We start from the raw sequence: 18157 nt of genomic DNA on the forward strand, positions 1-18157 counted from the left end.
ATGAAATGAGAAACCACTTTAGAGTGAATGGTTTGCTGGCTGTGGTGGCACACACCTGTGATCCCTGCACTTGGGAGGCTGAGGCAGGAGGATCTCTGTGAGTTCGAGGCCAGCCTGGGCTACAAAGTGAGTCAAGGCCAGCCTGAACTACATAGTAAGACTGTCTCAAAAACACAAAACAAAAACAAAATGTTTTTATAAAACTCCTATTTTTCTAGGAAACCACTAGGTGGCACAAGAGAGCACCTGACTGAGTATCATACTAGCAAAACGATCAATTGGTGGGTGAAAAAGTCCCCACCCTTAAGATGCAGGGTCCTGGCTAGGAAACCACGTAGGTGGATAGGGGTAAAGAGAGCAGACAAATCCCCGTGGAGGGACCCTTTGGGCAGAAGTCATCACAGGGGTCTTTGGTTCTACTTCTGACTTAGACGTCCTTACACTGTCTTCCCAACAGTCCCTGCACGCCTCTCCTCGCTCACAGGGTGGAAGGGCTGCACCGGGGAAGGGGAAGGGACTGCTTTCTCTAGGAGGGCAGCGGGAAGGCGCGCTTGGGCTCCGCGACCACCATCCTTCGCTCTTGCCTTGTCAAGCAACAGGAAGTGATGAGGAGGGGTGTTTTATTTTGGAAATCTCAGTGGAACTAGGAAGCTGGAAGCTATTTGTTAAACAGAAGTGCTCTGGCAAGAAAAAAAAAAAAAGCCAACTGTTTGGGCTAACTCACAACTGAACAACAGGTCGGGATAATCCACTCAGCAGTTCGGCAACTCTCTTTCCCTTTACCCTCTGAATTTGTTTTTCCAACCAGATATTCAAAGAGGAAGAGAATGGAAAGGTTAGCAGTAATCTCACGTAATACCTTGCTTTGCAGGCAAGGAAGCAAGAGCCCAGAGACGGGAAGTGACTTGTTTAGTGACTGCCAGCTGGCTAGTGGCAAAGGTAGGAAAAGAACCCATGCATCTCAAATCCTAGTGGCAGGGCTTTCCTGCCCAATTTCCTCGTCTTCTGCTGTACAGGAAAGCCCCAGAGGGAAGTTACTACTTTAAAGAGAAATGTATAGTTTAGCCATCCCTCAGAAATTCAAGTAGGAGATTGCATTTGACCCTGTGATTATGCCTTGGCCTATCTCCCAAGGACAGAAAGCACGTGACATGCAAATTCACTCGCACACCTGCTCTCAGCAGCAGCAGCTCGAGTGCCAGGTGTGGCTCTGCCCCAGCATCCATCATGGGACAGGGGCAAGCCGTTTCGGCCCTTGCATGGAGTAGTATGGCACCACAGAAAGGAGTGATGCCTTGGAATATAAAGAGGAAACCCAAAGCCATGTTTCTACAAGTCTCTGCCCCCTGCCCCAAGTGCAACGGGAAATGTTATGTGCCTGTCTTGCAGCCACTATATGTATAATCACAAAATGTTCAGGTGAACTTTTGCTCTGTACCTGAAACTACTCCCCCTAACCACAAGATGCACTAACTCCAACGCCTGCTGTGCCCAGACCTCCACCTCTTCCAACCCCCGAGGATGACAGTGCCTCTACCTCTGTAAAATGTGCCTCTACCTCTGTAAAATGCTTCCACAAAATTCCACTCTTGCCCTCCCCAACTAAAACAGAGGTACAAAACTCCAGCTTTGCTGAGACATAGGGCCCAGAATTCAGAGAACTCATTGCCTCTGGGTCAGAGCCTGCATGACAAAGAGCTTGGTTTTCTCCACCTCTTCCAGTACCTGCTGGGTTTCTTGCACTATCAGAGGCCCATAATTCCCACAACAACTGAACCCCAAAAACTTGCTCAGGGAAAGAACTTACATGCCAAAAGCCACATATAAAATGACTTCCTATATAAATTTCGTATAAGAAATATCCAGAATAGGTAAATATACACACAGAGGACAGAGATTGGAGGTGAACAGAGGCAGAGGGGGATGAGGAGTGAGTGCCTGCTGGGTATGGGTTTGCCAGCAATGGTGAAAATATTTTGGAAATACAGGTGGTAGTGGCATGCTTTTTTCTTTTTTTGTACGGGGATTGAACCTGGGGCCTTCTCACTGAGCTACATCCCCAGCCATTTAAAAAAAATTATTTTGAGATCTAAGTTGGTAAGTTACCCAGTCGTCCAGACTGGGTTTGAACTTGTGACCCTTCTGCATCAGCCTCCTAGAGTACTGGGATCCTAGGTATGTGCCACTACACCTGGGAGTTCATTTTCTGAATGAACTAAATGTCACTGAATTCTGCACATTAAAAGGGCTTATTTTATGTAAGTTGCACCTCAGTAAAAAAAGAAAGGTATCAGGTTGGCCTCTACTGTGTGCTGAAGATGATGGGCTGGGCAAAGGGTGAGGGAGACAGGTGTGATTCTGGGCCTGGGGCTCTCAGCAGGGAAAGCAGGCCTATGCTGGCAACCTCCCTGACAAAGCTGGGGAGTTTCCACCCAAGGCACAGGAAGAAAGGTGTGGGGGTCTAGTTCTAAGCTTAGAGAGCCCATTGCAGTGATAGCAGTGATGAGGCCCAAGGGTTCCCCCATCAGCAGTGTGCACCTTGAAAAACAGGGAGAAAGAGGCAAGGCCAAGGTACCAACAATGAAGTCCACAGGTCCAGCGCAACCTCAAGGGAATGACCTTGCCCTGGGGAACAACCACATATCTCCCAAGTTCCTCTGGCCCTTATAGCATCGGGCAAGACAGCTCAGGGAGGATGAAGAGCCTACGCCCTATGGTCTAGGGCTCCCAGGCCTGGAGGAGAGGGGTAGCACAGCAGTCTTCAAATGCTGGGACTGGGGGCAAGATTCTTTTTTGTTTAGCTTTTCAGAGGTCAAACTGGGACCAAGCAGGAGGAAGTTCTAGGGAGGAAGCGCTTTCTGAGGCACTGGAGAATGATCCAATGAACAGAGCCACCCTACCATTGAACGCCTGATCTGCACACGTGACAGATTGTATGCTTGAGAGATCCTTTAATAGCTAATCAAACAGTTAAGAGGTAGGTGCCAAGGCCATACAGTGCTTGGTCGAGGCCCATTATAGGAGGTGGGGAAAGTAAGTTAATGAGCAAAAATAAATAAATCCAATGAGAAATCTTGTGTGACTGATGGTACACTATAAATTGAAGAATGGTGACTTTAATTCTTGTGTACTTGAAATCCCCTCCAATGCCCTACACACACACACGCACCTGGAAGGAAAATAATAGGGACGCCTCAATGAGCAACGCTCTGCCATCTTAGAAGTGAGCTTACTGTCTCGTAAAGAAGTCAAAGGGCAGCCTCATTCGGTGGCATCCTGGTGCTCTGGGAGGCTGAGGCAGGAGGATGGCAATTTAGTGACTTAGCAAAACTCTGCCTCAAAAGAAAAAACACAAAAGGGCTAGGGATGTAGCTCAGTGTGAAGTCCCTGAGTTCAATCCCCAGTGCTGAGGAAAACAAACACAATCCAAATGGCCCTTAGTGAGCTGTATGACTGACAACACACAGAAAGGCAAAGGGACGGACGCTCTTAGGATTACCTGGGCATCATTTAAACATGCAAACACCTAGACTTTTTTTTTTTTTTTAACCGGTACCAGGGATTGAACTCACAACCACGTGCTTGCAAGGCAGGCGCTTATGCCGCTGAGCTAAATCCCCAGCTCAAATCCCTAGACTTTTAATGCTCCAGGCAAGGGCCACATTAGGTTGTAGATCTATTTTGTAAATTCTGAATTTGCAAGCCCACAAAGGACCTCATCCTCCTACACAGAGACATTCCACACACTGAGAAGCTGTCTGAGCTCAGGGCCCGGACACTCATAAGCCTTTTGAGAGACTCAGATCCAAAACGCCTGAAGTGGACAGTGGTGGTACTGGGTCAAATGCAGGGCATTACAGCCTTCTGGTCTAGTAAGAGGCCAGGCTATTCCTGGTCTGAGCCATTCCCCGTGTACAGGGCGGGATCCCTGGGCAGGTGCTGACTCTTTGGCGTTTGTACTTCTCATTGGGAACATGGTGGTGATGGCATACCTGTCCTATCACGGCTGAGAGGACTCACTGCACAAAGCACACAGCATGCACAGGGCTTAGGGCAGAAGCTGCTGTCAGTGGCAGATCTGAGCACACAGAGATGACTGACGGGCACATCCTGGCTCCCCACACGTCACTGTCAATGTCAGGCGTAACTAGTTACAAGAACGAGCCAGCTAGGATCACAGTCTGCTTTTCTATTTTTCCTTTTGTCTAGGTCCTGGTTTGCTTTCTTTCCCTAGATTGGGGGCCCCCGGCATTGATTCCACAAGCTGTCCCTGGCAGACAGGCGAGATGCTCATAACTCCCTCCCGCAAGCTGTCGCTTTGGGAGCTCCCCACATTCCCACAGCTCCACTCTGGGCAGACTGTGCTGGTGGTCACAACACATCAGAAGTGACAGAGAGAAGACTGTCAGCTCCAGGACACGGCTCAGCTGGCAGTGCTTTGTCTCCTGCAGCACAAGCCACTGCACACTTTTGGGCAGCACTGGGCAGGCGCTCATCCATGTCACAGACCGACCTGGTGACAGTGCTGGTCTAGAGAATACACAGGTGGGGCAGTAAACAAGATCTCTCTGCTCTTGTGGAGCCTACATTTCAGAAGGGAAGACATGATAATGCTGATGAAAAGATCAGGCAGCATTAAGTGCAAGAAAAAAACATAACTGGCCCTCATACATGTTTATGGCAACTTATTTGAGAATCACCCAATCACAGGAGCAAGCAGGTTGGCTTTCTGCAGGTGACGGGATAAATCTACTACGCCACATGTAGCCTGTGGAGCATCATTCAGCGCCGCAAAGGAATGACCCATGAAAGGTCAGGGAAGAGACTGAAAGAGAAAGATGCCAAATGGCTGCACCACGCAGGGCTCCGACTCTGCCATTCTGGGAAGGGCACCGCTGGGGAGACAGGAAAAAGGTCAGTGGTTGCTGGCAGCTGGGGGAGGGAGGGATGAAACTATTTTGTAGGAGGCTGCAATCGTGGATTTCTGTCACCACAAAACTGCCCCAACCCAGGAAGTACAGAGCCAGGAGTAATGTGCCCATGTGGGCTCATCAGTTGACAAATGCAAAGGGAGGGGACAAAGGGAAAGGCTGCACAAGCTGGGGCAAGGAGTATAGGAAAACTCTCGGTTCCTTCTTCGATTCTGTCACAATCCTGAAACTGCTCTAAAAAAATAGAGTCTATTAAAAAAAGAAACAAAACAAAGAAGAGATTTTGCATCTGGTTTTGTTTGAGGAAAAAATTCTGCTGGTAAAACAAAGGACTGGAATCCCACAGGCAGCAGCCTGACATCCCAGTGGCAGAATCCTGCACCCCAGCATGCTGCAGCTGTGACAGCCGGGCACAGGTGTGAGGAAGGACACACAGGCTGACGTGGCCCTCCTGGGCTTGGCAATCTTCCAAGCTTTCACAGAAAGCCATTGGTCTGTGCGGACTGGGGTGCTGGGCCTCACCTTTCCTTGTCCTCGTCCTGCTCACCCCCAGTTGTTTTTTTTTTTTTTTTTTTTTTTTTTTTTTTTTTTGGTCTTTTTCATTTTTATCGGTACCAGGGATCGAACTCACGACTGCCTGCTTGCAAGGCAGGCGCTTATGCCGCTGAGCTAAATCCCCAGCCCCCTCACCCCCAGTTGTATGCAAGTACTCTGAGCTTCATAAGTAGTCCTTGCTCACACTCGGTCCAATAGACTGATCATAGGATTGGGCGATAGGCAGAGGCCAAACGTGACAGGCAAACCCAGCCCACGGCTCAGCAGCACTGCTGTCCCTTGGTCAGGGACCATGGGCCTCCCCATTTCTTGCCATATCATCTGCAGCACTGAGCAGGCAAAGCCAAATGGATTTCCCAGCCACTCTTCTAAGACACCTTCCCCCTAGGTGGCTGCCTCCATCTGGCTTCCCAGCAGGGTCCACGTCTTTTTGTCTTGAAAAAGCTTGCCCAGGCCCTGGTCCCTGTTGAGCACCAGGAATGGTGGCCAGCTCCCTTGCTGAGGCATTCTGAGTAAACAGCTTCTCCTTGTCCCAACTCTGCTGGGCTTTGTTTATTTCCACACGATCCTTCCCTAACCCTCTCTCTTTCCAGTCTCCTCTCCTTCACCTGACTCTACACTGTGCCCATCTTAAGTAACTCCCTGCTGGGAAGCCACAGAGACCCTTCCAATCAAGACAACCATGTGCTTTCAGTATTTCGGGATGTTCTTGCTCCAGTGAGCAATGGACCTCAGTGTCAACTGCCTGTTCCCCAACTGCTCTATGAGATCTTCGGGGCTGAAGACAGCATCTTATTTAACCTACATGATGACTGTCACATGCAAGCCCAGTGGACACAGACTAGATGCCTCGCCTGCATCCTCCTCCCAACCACAGGACAGACTTATTACCTTGCAGAAGTCCTCTATGGTCTCTTAAGAAGAGACTGGTTTGAGCTCTCATCAGGGGGCAAGGTGAGCTGCTGGTGCAGGAACAGGCTGTCTCCTCCTTATGTGTAGCTCCTTGCCTGAAGCCACGCATGCCACACTGTTGACTCCTTCCTTCCGGCACACTTTCCATGAAGACACTAAGTAGTTGGGCCCAGCCAGGTTCCAATAAAACTTATTGCAAAGACAGGCAGGAGGATGGAGCTGGCCTAAGACTGAAGTTTGCTAACTTTTAGCTTAAACTTTTTCCTCTCTATGAATTCTTGAGGCTCAAACCCTGTCGTCTTGTCCATTGCTGTGTCTTTGGTGACTGGCAGGGAATATTTATGGGATGCAAGATTAAAGTAAAGGTCTCAATCCTGCCACTTACTCCTCCCCTACAACTTTTTTTTTTTTTTTTTTTTTTTGGTAGCAGGGATTGAACCCACAACCTTGCGTTTGTCAGGCAGGTGCTTACACCGCCAAGCCAAATCCCAGGGCCCCCCAACTCTGTTCTTTAAGTCTTTTTGTAAATCTCAAAGACAGAAAGAAATAAATCTTCCTGCTTTTCTGGGTTCTGATGACGACTGCAAGAACCAAATAAAAACAATGCAGGGACTGCGAAGCACGCAGCACACACGAGAGCTGGGTTCACTTTCCCATTGCTCAAGGGGCTCCACCAAAAGCAAGAGTCTTCTGTTTACTGGGAGTACAGGAGGAGCCTCATCCAAGAGCCAACTTCGATCCCTCGGTCCCAGGCAGGTGGTTGGTTTGAGATTTAATGGCAGAATGCCCTCAGCCTCACACAGTTCCCCTGCCCTGGAATGCAACCCGGGTGAACTGGGCGAGACCACACCACTAACAGAGGGAGAAGGAATGACAAAAGATGGCTCTGGAGTCTCCAAGGCCTCCGAGGGTGGGCAGCTATTTCTGAATGACAGTCAGCAAGCTCTGAGGACTGATTGGTGGTGGGCATAAGGACAGTATCAAGATTTCTAGGTTGGTGTGGTGGCTCCCAGCACTTGGGTAGACTGGGGCAGGAGCATCACAAATTCAAGCTCAGGCTAAGCAGCTGAGTAGACCCAATATCAAAATTTAAAAATTTTAAAAAAAAATTTAAAAAGGATATAGGTCATGGGGTTTAATCTCCAGTACAAAAAAAAAAATTCTAGGTTGGGAAACTGGACAAGGATGGTGGCGATAACTGGCATCAGGAATACGGAAGGAGAAGTGAGTCTGGGGGCTTTTGGGGCAGGGAGACCAAGAGCCCGAAACAGAACACATTCAATGTGAAATGCCAGAAAGCCACACGTGAGGCAGTTCTGCCAGGTCCTCCTGGACTGCACTCCTGAATTAATGCCTAGGGATCCGCCTCCAGATTAGCACTTCCAAGGCCACACGCCAGCAATTAGTCCTTGGAATTAACTAATCGAGTGACTAGAATAGTACTACAAGAACCAACTAAGGAACACATTCACACATCACTGCCACAGGAAATTGTAGGAGAACAGAGAGATAATAAAAGCCCACAAAGCCAATGTAAAACCCAGCCACTCTGCTTTAGATTTTTAAACAATGCAGCAGGGTGCATTACTCTAGCTGCCCGGAAGCAGCCTGTCAGGAGTCAGAGCCTGAAACAGAAACAAAAGGGGCCCAAGGTGTGTGTCCAGGTGAGCACTGGGTATGCAGGGGTTCACTGGGATACAAATCGAGCTCAGATTCAGCACAGATCTCGCCAAGGGTTCTATGGGGATAGGCAGGCAGGTTAGTGGGGACCCAAGACTCAAATGTTAAGGTATCCTTTAAATAATCTGTTCCTAACACAAACCAATGACATTCGCAAATGATTTACACATAACAATAAGCAGCTTGGCTTATCCCGATAATGACCACATTCTTAGCCATGTTCAGATTTTCCTGAACAGGAAAGGAGTCATGTGTGCCATGTGTGACCAGCTCCCTGGAACCCCATCTCCCTTCACATCTGTCTTGGCAGAAAAAGCCACTGAGAAGGCCTGTGGGATAAAACCCACATTCTAGTCAACGCTCCACATAACCCTGCAGTCCATGTGGTCTCTTCTCCAGCAGCATCCGTGCCTAAGTGTCCCTGTCCAGCCCCAGGCTCACACCACTTCCCACAGGGGCTGCAAATCCCATTCCCTCCCTTCCATCCCTGCTGTGCAAATCCCCTTGACACCACACCCCCCACTGGCCGCTCCTTTGCACTGTCCCTATTTTTCCACTGCAAGTGGGAAGCAGCTTTCTCTTCTCCTCACTTGGTTCAGTGGTTATTTCCCCCTGCTTTGTGGCATCCGTGGTTCTTATGTTGGTTTCCTGTATCAGACTCTGAATTTCTGTGCTCACAGTTTGCATTTTGTCGCCCTCTGAAACAAGCCAGTATAACAAATCCTTGTGGGTTGAGTGAACAGCCACTCACCAGACACTTCCTATTACTGGGAGTTACTTGGTCCATCAACAGATAAGTCTGATGAATCCTTGGATAGAATAACAAATGACAGATCTGGCACTGGATAAGCCCAAGTCATAAAAGAAACAGCAATAACATAATAGTAACAACAATTTGGTGGCCTTGGAAGCAGGGTCTGTCTGCACCTTTTCCCCCTACTGCTTCTCCCCCTCATTGCCATCCCAGTTTCTCTGCCCTGTAGACTGACTCTCAGAGCATAGAGGTCCAGATGTCCCAGTCTGGGAACTGCCACCACTGCCATCCCTGTCTCCCCATGTCCCCTTAGCAGTTGTCAGTTCTGAAATCCACCTTCAGCAGAGGGGTCAACCTGAGCCCAAAGGGGGGCCCCGCTGCCTGCCCCCCTGCCTGCCTTCTGATCTCTGCTATCACCTCCCTCCTGTCTTTTTCATGCCAAGCAAGGAGCAAAGCAACAGATGGCTGCCCAAAGCCACCCGGCTCCCTCCAGTTCACAGGCATCCGAAGGCCAGCAGTGGGCAGGGGTCCTAAGAAGCCCAACATGCCAACTATTGATGATACCCTTCCTGTCCCATGGAGACAGAACACCAGGCCAGGAAGAGAAAGGCAGGGGGATCTCTGAAAGACTAAGATTAGAAGGGATGCAGTGGCTTCTGGAGCTCCCGGCTTCCTCTTCTCAGAGGAATCTGCTGCTGAATTATAAATCACATTTATAAATCACGATTATAAATCACATTTCACTGTTACCTCTTTATCCACTTTAAACAGAACAGCCCACATCTCAGTAGTGTCTAAGAAAGGGAGTGCGCTGCAGAGACCTCATCTCCCTTTCTCAAGAGGGGGGCAGAGGCCTTGGCAGTGAGGAAAGTACTCCCCTGCCCCTCCCACCCCCAGGGGAGAAGGACCAACCTCTTCTCCTGTGTGGGGCTCATCAGTCATCTAGGGCTTTCACACAGCTTAGGAAACCTTGTGTATGGGACTGACGCCCCCTGCCCCTCCTCCCTTTTCCCTTCTCCCTTCTGGGGGATACGGGGGGGGGGTCTCCATCTGCTCCGTGGCTGTGTTTCATGCTTGGCTCCCTCTCATTGTTGGGGATGGCGGGAGGTGGGGGGGAGACAGGAGGAGAGTGTGTGGCTGTATTTAACCACTGCAGATGTGATCCAGCCTCATCACCACCTCAGGTAAGTTCAGAGGTCAGAGGATGCGGGAAAATGGGACCAGGGGGTCCTGACTGCCTCTCAGAGGGGTGGGGAGGACACCTGGGCTTAGGATGAGGGACCTGGCTGAAAAGAGCTGTTTCCTGCTCAACACCCAGAACGAATCTATAAGGTGAAAGCTGAGCTGGTTGGCCGTTTATTAAGATGAGAGGGTGGGAGGGGGATGGGAAAGAAGGAAGCAGGAAGAGTCTCCCCTTCAGGTGTTCATGGGGATTCTGGGAATATCCAGTGTTTACACCATGGTTTCTAGGGGGAAAAGCACTCCACAGGGGATCCACTAAGTTATGCACAAGCCACATACAGCAGGCCCAGGGCCACACCTGCCAAAGACCAAAGACAGGCAACCATCTCTGGGTGCTGCGGGCCTGCCTTGCATTTCGAGAGGTAACTGATGGGGTTAGGCCAGAGTTTGGACCCACAGACTTTTTTGTTCTTCAGCACAACATGAGGTGAGAATACTGCAAATCTGTCTGCTCACTGTGGATCTTTAGGCTTGTTTTTCTTTATTTTTCCCCCAGCACACCATGCTATCATGAACATCCTCTACCTGTCTATCTGCAGGAAGCAGAGTTGCTGTCCCTCGACATCTCTTTAACCCAAGGCCAGCTGAAACTCAGCACATCCCAGCCTGGCCTTGCAAGGAAAATGGCCTAGGTCCTGAGTCTGGCCATGCTGAGGACCTAGGTCAGCAGTCACTGGGTCACTGGGAAGGATGACAGATGCTACAATCCAGCCACTCTCCAGGGCTCTTCAGGGGTGGTGTATTGCCCTTGTTATTGCTAACTTGGGCAGAACAAGGAGACATGCCCACAAGGAAAAGGTCCTCATGTATGGACCATGTGTGGATCATGAGTAGCTGGCCTGGTCCATGCGATGCACTGGCTTAACCAAGGCCTGCAGATAATCCATAAATGCTCACTACCTAGGCCCTACTCATTCCCTGCTAGTGGCTTGCTGAGCTCTGAGTGGTCACTTCCTATATAAAAACAGGCAGAACTATAAAAGAAATAAGTTAACATGAGACAGCTGGCCAGGATGTGTATGCTTTCACCTGCCACCAGATGGCGATGTCACCAGGTGATCCACTGACACCAGAAGGAGCCTGAGATAAAGAATCCAACTCCCTCAGAGGAGCTCTGCCACCACCAGACAGAGAAGGACCCCCACCATCCCCCGCCTCTCTATCACTAGAGCCCTGTCTTCTTGCCTACAGGGAGAAAGTTTTCACAGCAATTAGACACTGCCTGTCTTCCCAGCTGGACAGAAAAGCTGAGAAGTCCCCAGCCCCCTCTCTGGTGCGAGAAGGCTCCCTAGGATTGGTATCACTCCAGATTGGGTATCTGCAAGGCAGCTGCTGTCAGTAAGGGGGAGTGGCTCAGAGGAAGACTTGTGGGGACTGATGATAGTCCTGAGTGACAGGTACGAAGGAGGGACCTCAGCGGGACAGATGATGGAGACTGCAGGCAGAAGACCAGATAGGGAACTTTGGAATGGCTCGCAGACTCACAGCACCTCTAAAATGTGATGCACACAGTTCCCATAGGTCCCAGTTATTCCAGCAGATAAACAGATAAAAAGGGGTCCATCTGAGCTGTGAGTACCACTCAGCCATGAAAGGAATGAAGTTCTGACACGTGGTGCAACACAGAGGAGCCCCAACAACATCTCGCTAAGTCAGAGAAGCCAGACACGAGAGGACCCATGCAGTGTGATTCCATGTGTATGAAATGTCCAGAACAGGCAGACTTGTAAGAGACAGAGCAGAGTCATGGTTGCTTAGGCCACTGGAAGATGTGAGAAAGGGATGTGATTGCCTAGGGCATGGGGTTTTTGGGGTGTGGGGCTGGGAGTGGTGATGAAAGCTCCTTAATTCACTTTGATGATGGTTGCCCAGGACTGACAAGAGTTAGTTATTGAGTTGTATACTTTGCATAGATGAATTTATGGTGTATGAATTATGACTCAAAAAGCTGTTATTTGAAATTACTAGTAAGAAAAACAACTAAACAAGGACTTGGAAGCTTTCTCAGGAAAAAAATGTGATTCTCCTAAAAGGAAAATGAATGCTATTAAATTTATAAACAAGACAGGTGTAGTGGCTCACAACTGTAATCCTAGCACTCTGTGAGGCTGAGGCAGGAGAATCACAAATTTGAACCCAGCCTGGGAAGTTTAGAAAGTTAATGAGAGTTTGCCTCAAACCTAAAAATAACAACAGCAACAACAACAACCAAAAAAAAAAAAAAAAAAAATCCTGGGTGCAGTGACAGGAGCCTGTAGACCCAGCTTCTCAGAAGGTTGGGACAGAAGAATCACCTGGGCCCAGCAGTTTGTGACAAACCTGGAGGACACAATGAGACTTTGTCTCAAAAGAAAATTACAAATAGAGTTTCAAGTATTCAAAAGAATAAAGTTATGTTTACTAATGGGATCAAACAAATGGCTGTTAAAATCTGTAAGATTTAAGAAGAAATTATAAGTTGAAAATAAAAGTTTAAGGAAGCAATAGGTTTTGAGATTTATAATTTCAACCTATGAATACTGGCTAGTTAAAAATAAGATTAAAACACCTCGGGTTAGGTTCTTGTGTGTCACCTTGAATACATCACTGTCTAGTTGCTATCTGCACAGTTATAAAATGCTCTACCATGGAAAGGCAGCCCTAGAACCGCCTTCTAATAAAACCTCTCCCTCTCCCCTCTCCTTTCCTCCCTCCAGCTTTCCAAAAGGAAGACAGCTTTGCATACCCCACCAGCCGTCTTTATTGCAAATCCCAGTCTTTGTTGTACACCCATCACTGTGTGGTCAGATGGGTCCCCAGATCCCTGTGTGGGTGTCCACTTGGAGTCCAGACCATCCCCATCTGAGGACCAGCATCTGGAAACATCTACTCACCACATCCATCCCAGGGAAGCTGCTTATTCTTGCCTCAACTAGAGGATTCCAAGCCTCGTTTTAACACAGCACAGAAAGCCAGCTAAAAATCACAGCCTAAGCTGGGTGTGGTGGAGCATGTCTGTAATCCCAGCACTTGGGAGGCTGAGGTAGGATTGCTGCCAGTTCTAGACCAATGGGGGCTATATAGTGAGTTCAAGGCCAGCTTGGACTACAGAGCAAGATCTTATCTCAAAAAACAAACAAAGCAAAAAAAAACTCCCAAACCCAAAAACCCCATAAGTTGAGCTCTAGTGGGGAGAGAAAGGAAGGGAGAGGGGAAACGTGGGGAGATAGGGTGCAAGGACAGGGAGAGGGAGAGAAGGAGAGGGAGAGATGCAAGACTACGGAAGATACTTGAGGTGGAGAAGAAGAGGTGATCTTCAGTCTCATAGCCATAGAGGAGCTTCCTGAGGGCCTGGCTGGGCAGGCAGCCATATACTGGCCTCACAGCCCCAGAACTACTGTCCACTCTTACGGCCACCATAAGGTGACAGCCACAGACAGTGGAGAAGAGGAAGGAGAAAAGGAAGCTCCTGCAGGGTCCCAGACCAGCCAGGGCACCCATCTGCACTCCTCTCCCTTGCTCTGCCATGGTCTCCTTTTCCCAAAGCACTGCATGGCCCTGACCACGCCAGTTCTTCCCTGCAGGACCCACGACCTCGTTGTCAAGAGGGAGCTGGGTCAGCTCTTCTGAAGTGACTTCTGTAAGGCTGATTTGGACATGACTCACATTACCCAACCTGTCTCCCAGCAGAGACACTCAGCTCAGCACCGATGCCCTCGGGAAACACAAGGTGTCATAAAAGAGATGAGATAGGGCACAGATCTTCCAAACACCTGTGCATCTGAAGACACCCAAATATTTACACCAGATGCCTCAAGCACTGCACCCACCGAGACACAAGACATCTAGAGAACACTGACCACTGACGTCCCTTGCCTCCTTCCAGGCCCTATAAAAAAATCCCACCTCTCTTTGCTCCCTACAGATGGCCTTTTCACCTCTATCTGCCTGTTCCCAGATCCAATAAATTCCACACCATGCTGCCTTTACACAAGCCTCACAGTCTCGGCTGCCTCGGCCTTGTGTTGTTCCTTACAACTTCCTGTCCATCATTACCAGTTTAGCTGTAATATTCCAAGGACAGCACATCCTGGTTGCATTTTTAAAATTCCTGCTAGCAATGACAAGCAGGGAAGCGAGGAAAGGATGAAGCCAGCAGGAGGGCGTGACATCTGTTCCTGCCCTCCCTCCCCTGCCTTCTGCATTTACATCCCATACAGACAGCAGTCTGCATCCAACTGCCATCCCGCAGGCTTCTTCAGGACTGACGAGGAAACACAGGAGGTTGAGGGAGAGGGGGTGACAATGTGTGTGAAGAACATGGAGCAGGTTTTCTCTGAGTTTCAGGATGCATTACTGGTCCAGAAGCCTGGTTGCAAAGTGCTGGCAGCTCTCTGTGCTCTGCCAAACAGTGTTGACTGCAGGGCAGTTCTGTCCTCTTATTAGAAATGAACCCAGAGGTGGTATATTTTCTCCAGCATAGCAACCCAGCCTCTGGGAGAAAAGTGGGTGTGGGGTCAGCAGAAAAGGCCAGGAGAGATGAGAAGCGATGGCGTCACTTCAGCAGAAAGAAAGCAGGCAAGGAGCTCCTGAGGGAAAGCTTTCTCTGCGGCCACCCACGGCCCCACACCTGCTCCTGCTGGTCTCGGCACCTACGGGAAAGGTAGCTAAGCGTAGGCACTGCCTCAGTGGCCTGGAATCAGTTTGGGGGTGAGGGCTGGAGAAGCACAATGGACAGTCCCCAGTGAACCAGCTGGCCTGCCCCTTTCAGTGCATAGCTGTGTGTTCCAAGCTGTGGCTGCAGTGATGTTTCTGGAGAGAAGTGGCCCAGCTTCTCATGGACAGGTAGGGGGCTTAGGGGTGGGACAGCAATTAACCAAATGGATCCATTTGTGAAACTGAAGGCCTGGGGGAGCTGGCAGTCTCTCCTGGTCAGGTGTCTGCTCCCAGTCACCAAGGTGACGACAAGTCTTGTCAAAGCGCTGGTGCTCGTGCTGGGGTGGGAGGTTTGGAAGCAGATACCTGGGGTGACTGCAGAGGCAGTGGCCTGGGAACAAGGAGAGAAGAGCCAGAGAGAGGAAGCACTCCTTCAGAGGCTTCCCAGCCAGAGCTACAAGACGAGATTTGCAGCTGGAACCCAGAACACGCTTGCTCAGAAACATTTGGCAGTGTTTCGATGACATTTGGAGCAACAACGCCCTCCCCCACTCCACCACAACTGAAACAGAGCCCCAACTCAAGGGCCGAGTGTGCAGGTCCTAGGTGGGCTTTTTTGGAAGGGGTGCGTGGGAGATTCTAGGCAAGCACATTAATCTTCATGCACATCTATTCTGTTGTCAGGAAGATAGTGATGACAGGTTCCGTCTCGGGCTGCTGTGAGGCGGAACACAGGGAGCTACATGTGAGCACCTGTGCCCCAGTGTTGATAATCATCACGGCTGCCATCACTGGCTAAAGCAACCCAGCTCAGCTCCACTCTCAGGAATTCTTATCAGTCCCACAAGAGCCACATGTCCCTGCATGTGTGTTCTCTTTACACTGTCCTTTTTCAAAAAGTTCCTCTGTGTGTCTGAAGGTCTCCAACAGGTACTCCCTTTGCAGTATGTGGAGAGAGAAAACAATGTGCGTGGCAGGAACACAACCCTTCACACAGGGCATCACTGTTCTAGAAAGTCTTTCTCTCTCTGTGTGTCTCTCTCCAGTACTGACGATTAAACCCAAGCCTCATGCATGCTAGGCGAGTGTTCTACCACTGAGTGGTATTACCAGCCCTTTTCATTTTTTATTTTGAGACAGGGTCTCGTTAGGTTGCCCAAGATGGGTTTCAACTTGTGATCCTCCTGACTCAGCCTCCCAAGCACCTGGGATTGCATGTGTGCACTAACCATGCAGGGCTGGAAATAGCTTCTTGGAGTCTCAGTTTACTCATCAATCAAATGGAAACAATGACACAGGTTCTGCTCTTATCACATGTTGGAGGGAGTCAAGTAACACAATTGACGCAGAGACACACCATAGAAAGGATGAAACTCCTAGCCAACCGGGATCGCTGGTGACCCTGGAAGTGTGTGGAGGCCCAAGTTGGACTAGGGTGCTCTGGTCAGCCAGGCTGCAGCAGGTAGCTCCCTTGGGGACTTCTAGATTTTGCTGCTGCATAGGAAGGTCGCTGTCATCAGAAATGGGAGACTCTAGTTTCCCTAGAGTCTGGACAGACACCCCAGGAGGCCAGCAGGAGATTTTGGGGCAGGAGGGATAGAGTGGGGAGGGTACATGAAAAGTGGTGGGACGAGGCACAGTGACCCCTGCTGCGAACCTGGCATATGTTCACATGCAGTTAGTATGTTACACACACTGCATGTCTAACTAAACGGGTACAGCACTTTCATGATGAGAGTCTTCACGTGTAGTAAAGAAAAAAACCACATATTGTGATACTCCCTAGCCCCACCACTATTGTATATTCAAGAACTGTGTTTAGGAACAGTGAGGATGGAAAAGTCTTACAGTCTGATCATCTCCCAGGTGGTCCCCGGAGCCTGACGCTGTACTGTGGACAGCCAGAGCCTTCCCGGGGCCCCACACAGACTATGTGATGCAGGTCTATCTGTACTTCCACTGATACCAGCAACAACCTTCCCACCTACTGAGCTGAGCACCTACGATGTGCCAGGCACTCTTTCACCTTCACAGTAAGATCTGTATTACTGTTCCGATTGCATAAACTGAGACAAGGTTCAGAGTAGTTAAAAAACTTTCCAGAGATCACATAGCAGATGGGGCTGGACTAGATGGGGCTCAGACCCATGTTATCAGCATGCGTTGCCTATTTTTTTCTGCCTTCTCCTTCTCTCCTCCCCAGCTTTTTCTGGAGAACACAAGACACCTGGGGAGGAATCTAAACTCAGAAAGATGTTGCACTGAGAAAGAGATGATCAAACCCTGAGAAAAAGGAGCCCAAGCCTTGGGGTCAGACCACCCCGCCCTGCAGCCTCCGGGCAGCCAATTATTCCTCTGGTAAAATCGCAGCTCTGCCACCCTGCGTGAGGAAGCAGGAGAGGCCAGAGCAGTGGGAAACTCAGCCAGAACAGAACAATGCAGATCCTGCACACAGGGTGTAGCTTCAGTGCTGTAGCCTCGCGGTTTCCTGCATCCCGACAGCTGTCCATCTGCCAGGGCCCTGGGCACCGCCCAGAGGAGGGCTTCTCAGCTGCCCCATATATGCCAGAGTGGTCCCAGATTGTGGGGGCCCAGGCTAAGGAGGAATTCAGGCCACAAGCAAAACTGCTTCCCAATTTCCCAGTTCAGTGGACAAGGAGGGACAGAGGTGAGGATGATACCGCTGACTGAACCTGCAGGGAAGAGGAAGCCAGAGGCCCCGCCCCACAGGCCAGCCGCGGTGCATGGAAGCCCTGGGGATGGCTGCTCTGAGGTGACTCTGGGTTTCTACCCCTGGGCAGAAGGAAGCAACCACCCTGGGAAGATGCCTGGAGCGGGAAGCCAGAGGTCCACTCCTGGTCAGTCGGTCGGTCGCAGGTCCCACTCACCTCCTCTGCCTCATTCAGCCTCCTCCTTGTAGCACCAGGGGCAGCTCTGCAGCAGCGTGCAGAGCACAGGAGAGCTCCAGGGCCCCAAACTGCACATACGTCAGTCAACCTGTCTCAAAGCAAGCACAAAGGAGAGCCCACGGTTACTCCAGCAAAGGGGAAGCGGCCCTGTGGTTTTCAGCGTGCTCATTCACTGGGGAAATGACATCTGCGTCCACATCCATTTGTAAAGTTTTGCATAGCGTAAGACCTTTTTGTCTGAAGCTCAGTCTGCAAGGTGCTTAATCACATTGGTCTTTGGGGAGAGGTGACTGTCCCTGTCATCCTTCTGGTCATTTTTTAGTGCCTGACATCAGTGGCTAATTCCTGATTCTTTTCACCTGAAGCAGTTCAGCTATAGCTTGAAGAATCTCCTACACCCAAGCGAGAATTTACTCATAATTATTTCATTAATTTCTTATCTTCCTTAAGAGAACTACAATGTTTTCCTCCTCTGTCTATAAATAAATGAATCAAGTTCATCATAAATCCATAACACATTGAAAAGAGGTCTAACTTTA

The 18157-nt window shown here is 49.8% G+C and overlaps 1 protein-coding gene across 19 annotated transcripts in view; it reads right to left on the reverse strand.

Moving 5' to 3' along the window:
• Positions 1-18157, reverse strand: part of Nfasc (neurofascin) — a 164023-nt gene that overhangs the window by 71676 nt on the left and 74190 nt on the right. For 18 of the 19 annotated variants that reach the window (XM_005005879.3, XM_063240064.1, XM_013157892.3 and 15 more), the window contains one exon: positions 17598-17706. The exons of the other annotated variant lie outside the window; for it this stretch is intronic. In XM_005005879.3, coding sequence (XP_005005936.1) covers positions 17598-17706 — 109 coding nt within the window. The remainder of the gene's footprint in view (positions 1-17597; positions 17707-18157) is intronic. 19 annotated transcript variants of the gene reach the window in all.

This window comes from Cavia porcellus, unplaced genomic scaffold, assembly GCF_034190915.1.
Source record: "Cavia porcellus strain 051 isolate PalLab524CR breed Dunkin Hartley unplaced genomic scaffold, mCavPor4.1 scaffold_29, whole genome shotgun sequence".
NCBI lineage: Eukaryota > Metazoa > Chordata > Mammalia > Rodentia > Caviidae > Cavia > Cavia porcellus.